At 53.3% G+C, this 7,374-nt stretch overlaps 1 protein-coding gene across 1 annotated transcript; it reads right to left on the bottom strand.

The window, feature by feature from the left end:
* Positions 1 to 474: 474 nt before the first annotated feature.
* Positions 475 to 2,223, bottom strand: LOC136528883 (oryzain alpha chain-like). The gene is made up of 4 exons (XM_066521879.1): positions 1,673 to 2,223; positions 1,310 to 1,542; positions 1,058 to 1,198; positions 475 to 950 (listed from the first exon to the last, which is right to left on the bottom strand). The coding sequence occupies exons 1-4, from the start codon at positions 2,163 to 2,165 to the stop codon at positions 678 to 680; spliced, it is 1,140 nt and encodes a 379-aa protein (XP_066377976.1). The 5' UTR covers positions 2,166 to 2,223; the 3' UTR covers positions 475 to 677.
* Positions 2,224 to 7,374: the final 5,151 nt, after the last annotated feature.

The raw sequence follows: 7,374 nt of genomic DNA, 5'->3' as shown, positions 1-7,374 counted from the left end.
TAGCTATTGTAACATGCGCAATATTTTGATCTACTTTTGCAACATCTACATAAAACACTTGCAATATACCTCTAAAACATCGTGCATCATATCACAACTTTATTATGAGGAGTAACTTATTTCCGGTGATACATATATAAAGTTAAACTAGACCATGCATCGTGTATCACACAATTCAGGCCTTATTTAGTTCCCCCTAAAGTTTACTCCCTATCTCATCGAATATTTAGACACATGCATGGAGTATTAAATATAGACTAAAAAATAACTAATTGCACAGTTTGCGACTAATTTGCGAGATGAATCTTTTAAGTCTAATTAGGCCATGATTTGATAATGTGGTGCTACAGTAGCACATGTGCTAATGATGGATTAATTAGGCTTAATAAATTCATCTCGCGGCTTACTGACGGATTCTGTAATTTGTTTTTTTATTAGTATCCGAACACCTCATACGACACCTCCATGTGACACTCGATATGACACCCAAAAACTTTACACCCTGGATTTAAAAAGCCCTCACAACAGCACTATAGTAGAAACTTATTTCCGGTGGTACATATATAAAGTTAAACTAGACCATGCGTCGTGCATCACACAACTCAGAACAGCACTATAGTGGAAACAACGATCGAGTAACTTCAGTTCAGTCGGCTGCCAGCCTCAGGCGGTCAGGCCTAAGCAAGAGCCATCTTCAGCACATCCATGGCTGCCCCAGCTGTCGCCGTCGGGTTGGGGCTGCCCTTCACCGGGTACGACGCGTCCATGGCGATGCCGCACTTGCCCGTGGCCGCGGCGACGTTGCGCCTGATGCGGATGTAGCCAGCCTCGCCCCAGTTGGCGCTCCACGAGTTCTTCACGATCCAGTAGTCCTTGCCGTTCTCGCTGCCGTAGCCCACCGCCGTGACGCCATGATCTAGCTGCGTCCCGCATGGCCCGTTGAAGATTCCCTGCACGCATGTAATGTACGATTGGAAAATCAATTCATGGCCAGAAACAACACCTCCATGATCTGACGATCTGATCTTGTTGGCACAGGTTCGTCATCGATGCTTACCGAGGTGTAGTGCTGGAATTTACGCCCGCTTGCGTCGATTGCGACACTCACAGGCTGGTTCGCCACCGCCTCCTGCAGGGCTGTCTCGTTCTCGGTGGCCACGCTCACGAAGCTGTCAATGGTCACCACCCTTTCATTCACCTGCAATTGAACAATGCATGAAAATCTCCATTGCCTTCAGTTCCAGTTCCAGCCCATTGAACTGTATTGTAATCTAGTGCAGCAACTTTTGGCAGCAGTAGTAGTACCGACCCTGTTGGCATCGCAGGCGGCGTCAGTTCCGATGAAGGGGTAGTCGGCCTCGGTGTCGATCCCGCCGTTGTTGATGACGAACTGGAAAGCGTTTTGCATCTCCCCGCCGTTGCAGCCGCCGTCCTGGGTGTCGCAGTCAATGATCTCCTGCTCTGACAGCGACACGAGGTTGCCCGTCACGATCTCGTTGATCCCCTCGATGGCTGCCACCGCCGAGAATGCCCAGCACCCACCTGCATGCCGCCCCAACGGCAGTCGCCGTCGGTCCAGAGATCATCAGATAACTCGCTGCAAATTCGATTCTCTCTAGAAAAACGTAGTTGGGCGAAGTAATAACGAGCTTGCATGGCGCCGAGTACGCACCGCATTGTTCTTGGTTCTTGACCCCGGTGACGGCGCCAAGCTCGCGCCAGTCGATGGCGTCGGGGAGGTCGCCGCCGCGGGGGCGGGTGCTGCCGCTCCCGACCCTGGCCGCGCTCGCGCCGCGGCGGCCGCGGAAGCCGAGGACGCGGCCGCGGTACTCCTCGAGGGTGAGGTCTGCGAAGGGGGTGAGGCCGAGTCGGAAGGTGTGGAGCCCCGCGTCCGCCTCCGCGTTGTGCGCGTCGATGTACCGCAGGTTGTCGCGGAACACCTCCAGCCGCAGCCGGTCGTCGGAGCTGACGACGTCGCGCGGCCGGCCGTGGCGGTGCTCCGACTTCCACGCCTCGTACATGCGCCGCACCTCGTCGTCCGCCCGCTCCACGGGCGCCGGAACGATGGTGTAGGAGTGGCGGGCCGCGGCGGCGGCGGCCAGTGAAAGTGCCACGGCGAGCGCAAGCAGCGCCGAGGCGTGCACAGGGGAGCGTGGTGGACGCATGGTGATCCGAGACTTCGAGTTGGTGTTGAGCGGGGCGAGAGATTGTCACAAGAGAATATGTGAAGTATGTGTATCTCAGTGCAGTGCAGTGTGGCTCAGCCTGTGCAACGAGGCATCAATTTATAGCCATGCGAGGCAACGTACTGGGCCTACCACTGCACTAGTTCAGAAACTTCTTCGTCGCTTTGAGAGTTGAGACTTGTCTGAAACGGAGGGCTGCCGCCATGCATGCATCCCAAGAGCCCAAGATGTTTGATTGCGCTCTATCTAGTCTAGAGATAAAGTACGATGATGGCTTTGTTATTAAACGGGGACTGCATGGCTTGTGATAATACTATTCCTCGTGGCAAACAGGACTCTGTTTTCACTGAAATCAGCGGCGGCAATCCAGCGACATGCATGATGGATTCGACATGCATGTACTGTTCGTCTATATGATCATTTAGCTTGTTTAAATACCGCGTAGTTCGTTTAATTGACAGTTTTGGCTCCAAAGAACTAATCTAAAGTTAGCTCTAAACTTTAGCCCACCACACATTAGGGCTTTAGACATAAAAAATGAGCTAAAGTGCTCTAAACGATATTTGTTTAGCGTTTAGAAAGACGGATAGCGCTTAGGTAACAGGCCTCCAATGATGGGTGATCGGATTAGAGCACGCATGCATGCAGCCGATCGCAGTGAAGGCACGATGGAGTCTGAGTGGCACCCCCATTCAGTACCCCCAAGTTGAGCTTGCTTTGAGATTTTTTAATCGCCAGCAGCAGCAGCAGGACGTGCGATGCTTTCAGCTTTCGTCCCGAACCGTGGGCGACGGACGCCAGAACCATGCACTGCAGGTGCAGGCAGTCACGCCGCCACGCGCCCACGGCACCGCGCGGCGGCCGCGGGCTCCAACGGCCAAGAACCCGGAGGAGCAGTCCGGTGTCACTTTGGCCGACGCCTTTACTTCTCTACGAGAGCGCCAGGCCTTAGCTTCCCCTGCACCTTTTTTGTAACGCACAACGTGCAAGGCATGCTTCAAAGACAGAATATTCATGAGGGGGATATAACAGTCATATCTGGGGCCTGTTTGAAATACTAGTAGCTGCGACACGCACGTGCTTAAGGTTGTGATAGACTACATCCTATATATATTAGAGGAAAAAATAATTAAGATTCCCTCAAAAAGAGAGAGAGAGAGAGAAAATTAAAATTGTTAGATACTTTAAGTTGTGGTTTCAAAATTATTTTATACTTACCTGACCATAACACTAAGGCAAGCATATCTATTATATATTTGTTAATTTACCCAAAGTGTTGTTGAACCCACAATTAATTATTAGGATGCGATGGATTGACAAAATCAGATAGCACAAGGTAAAGAGAAAAATTTAAGATTGTTAGATACTTGAAGTTGTGGTTTTAAAATTATTTTATACTTACCTGGCCATAACACTAAGGCGAGCATATCTATTATATATTTGTTAATTTACCCAAAGTGTTGTTGAACCCACAATTAATTATTAGGATGCGATGGATTGACAAAATCAGATAGCACAAGGTACGCGTGGCCTATATTATGCTCAAAAGAATAAATACTGCTCAAATAATCTGATGTATGGCTATCAAGAATGAGAAGAAATAATATGTAAGTATTAGGCAAACAGAATTTTTAATTATATCATGACTTTTTTTATATTGGTGCACTTGAATTTGGCAATTCCATCTGGGAAACCCCGGGCATAGTCTGTAAATTTGCAAGATAGTAACATTGACGCTCACTTCCTGGGAGCCCACTCACTCCAAATCAGTTTGCTTGACTGAAAATAGATTTCCCGAAGGAAGAAAGCCTTGTTAGAATAAACTACTGCTTCATTGTCTTCATTGTGTGAACACACGGCAAGAGGAAGGCGGCGTCGAAAAGGCCCCCAGCTGTGATACTGTAGCTGCTACAGGTGCATGCGCCGAACGGCTCACCTGCAGCACTATAGCCACATGCTGAGGCCGGCGCAGAGTCAGTCCTGCTGTGTTATCTAGTTACTGTTACAGCATGTGCGCTGTACTAGGACTAGATGACAAATCAGTAAAGATAGTTCAGATTTGCCATCTTCCATACAGGGCTTCGCCCAACGCTGGTGTCTTGTACTATGTGTGTATGCTCTGTTCTTCCTCTTCTTCAACCTCTAGTCATAGTGTATGGGGACAGACAACGCTTGTTCATGGTTGGCTTAGCTAGCGGGTGCTCGGCAAGACCGATGAGTGGTTCACTCACCTAAGTCGGTGATCCTGTGGGCTAACAAGTGGTATCGGAGCCGTACAAGCGTCGTCGCCAGACTAATCGCTGGCGATGACGGGCGATTCGGAGATGGGCGACAGTAGTGGCACTGCTGTGGCTGCCCAGCCACGACCGGAGGTCGTTGTTCGCACGGTGCGAGAGGTCAGCGGCACCAGTTGACCGACGCTGACTCGCACCAACTATAGAGAGTGGTCGGTGACCGTGAAGGTCAAGCTCAGAGCCCGGTGGCTCTGGAATGCTGTTGATAAGGGCACCGACAATGAAGAAGATGACATGTCAGCATTAGATGCTATCCTCGCTGCTGTGCCGGCGGAGTACAGGGAGCCGTTGGGGGCGAAGAGCTCTGCTAAGGAGGCGTGGGAGGCTATTGCGGCGATACGCGTCGGTTCCGACCGCGCAAAGAAGGCGATGGCCCAGCTTCTAAAGCAGGAGTACGCCAACCTCAAGTTCAAGGATGGTGAAACGGTGGAGGATTTCTCCCTCCGCCTGCAAACGCTCATCAGCAAGCTGAAGAGCCACGACGTCACCATCGACGAAGAGGAGGCGGTCTCCAAGTACCTCCACTCCGTGCTGGCAAAGTACATCCAGATCGCTCTCTCTATAGAGACGATGCTGGACTTGTCCACCCTCACCATTGAGGATGTGACAGACCGTCTACGGGTGGTGGACCAGCGCCTGGAGCAGGCGACAGCAACGAAGGACAGCGGGAAACTCCTGCTGACGAAAGAGGAGTGGGCTGCTCGAAGGAACTCCGGGAAGGCAACCTCCTCTAGCTGCGGTGGCGATGGCAACCGTCGCGGCATTGCTTCTTCGGAGAAGAAGAAGCATGTCCACCCCAACGCCAGTCGACGCTGCGGAAAGATGGGCCATTGGGCACGGGAGTGCCTAAACCGCAAGCAGGAAAATAAGGCTCAGGCTCATCTGGCGCAAACCGATGATGAGGATGTGGCCACTATCCTGATGGTGATGTTCTGTGCACTGCACGACGTCAAGGCTGAGGAGATGGAAGAGGCGACGACGGTGGAAGGACCTGGGAAGGCCCTGAAGACCGTCAACCTCGACGAACCACGCGCCCAAGTCCACCTCGGACGTGTGGGCGCCGAATAGGAGCAGCAGTGGTATCTGGACTCTGGTGCCAGCAACCACATGATGGGCTCCAAGGCATCCTTCTCCGAGCTCGACGACGATGTTACCGGTACGGTGAAGTTTGGTGATGGCTCAAGGGTGGCTATCCAAGGGCGCGTCACCATCATCTTCAGGTGCCAGAACAGGGAGCACCACGCGCTAACGGATGTATATTACATCCCACAGCTGCGTTCCAGCATTATCAGCATTGGTCAGCTGGATGAGCACGGTAGCGAGGTACTGATCAAGGATGGAGTCCTTAGGATCAGAGACCGAGAGCAGCGACTTCTCACCAAGGTGAAGAGGTCCCTGAACTGGTTGTACCTGCTCGACCTGAAGGTAGAGTAGCCGGTGTGCCTGGCGGCAAGGCACACCGAGGAACCATGGATGTGGTATGTCCGGTTCAAACATCTCAGCTTCGATGCGCTTGGTCGGTTGGAGAAGATGGTCCGAGGGCTATCCCACATCAAGCACGGAGGCGAGCTGTGTGACAGCTACCTGACCGGGAAGCAGAGGAGGCTACCATTCCCAAAGGCGGCCAAGTATCGCGCGAAGGACGCTCTCGAACTCGTCCACGGCGACCTCTGTGGGCCGATCACGCCTGCTACAAACAGTGGTCGGCGGTACTTCCTCCTACTCATGGATGATTGCAGTCGCTACATGTGGCTGCAACTCCTGACGAGCAAGGACGAAGCGGCAGCGGCGATCAAGAAGTTTAAGATGCGCGCGGTGGCCAAGAGCGGCAAGAAGCTCCGAGTGCTGAGGATCAGGGTGTGGAGTTCGCTGCGTACTACGCGGATCAGGGTGTGGAGCAACACCACACCACGCCGTACTCGCCACAACAAAATGGCGTGGTGGAGCGACGGAACCAGACGGTGGTCGGCATGGCTCGATCCATGACGAAGGCCAAAGGCATGTCGATAAGGTTCTAGGGTGAGGCGGTGACCACGGCGGTGTTCATCCTCAACCGCTCTCCGACCAAGGCCCTAACGGGCAAGACGCCGTTCGAAACTTGGTATGGGTGCAAGCCGAGCGTGTCCTTCCTCCGGACATTCGGCTGCATCGGCCACGTCAGGAAGACGAAGCCGAACCTCACCAAGCTAGAGGACAGGAGCACACCGATGGTGTTCCTGGGCTACGCGGAGGGTACCAAGGCGTACCTACTCTACGACCCACATGGAGATAAGGTGCTTGTCTCACGCGACATCGTGTTCGACGAGAAGGCGGCTTCGGACTAGACCAGTCCGAGCACGGGGGAAGCTGGCGGCTTCAACAGCACCTTCATCGTTGAGCACTTGGTCATCCATGGTGGTGGAGACGCTGGGGAAGAGGTGCCGAGCACTCCGGGAGGAGTGCCAAGCACTCCAGCGGTGGAGCCGAGCACTCCTAGGGCAATGTCGAGCACTTCGGGAGGGATGCCGAGCACTCAGGGAGGAGTACCGAGCACTCCTGGAGGGATGCCGAGCACGCTAGGAGTGGCGCCGGGAGGTTCTGCAGTGGTGGCTACCACTCTAGGACGGGTGCCGAGCACTCCCATGGTGGAGCCAAGAGGTCTTGCAGTGGTGCCAACCACTCCAAGACTGAGGCTGAGCACTCCTACAGTGGTGCCGAACACTGCAAGAGTAGTGACGAGCTGTCTAGAAGTAGTGCCGAGCACTGCAACCAGGGTGCCGAGCACTCTAGGTGTTGTGCCGAGCACTTCGGCGGAACAGGGAACTCCATCAAACTCGATCGAGTTTGCCTCACCTCCCGGTGACATCACTGAGTTCATGGATGCCTTTCACGAAGGTGAGGAGGTGCGGTTCTAT

Source organism: Miscanthus floridulus, chromosome 19 (assembly GCF_019320115.1).
Source record: "Miscanthus floridulus cultivar M001 chromosome 19, ASM1932011v1, whole genome shotgun sequence".
Taxonomy (NCBI): Eukaryota; Viridiplantae; Streptophyta; class Magnoliopsida; order Poales; family Poaceae; genus Miscanthus; species Miscanthus floridulus.
This window is presented reverse-complemented; position numbering and strand designations above follow the sequence as displayed.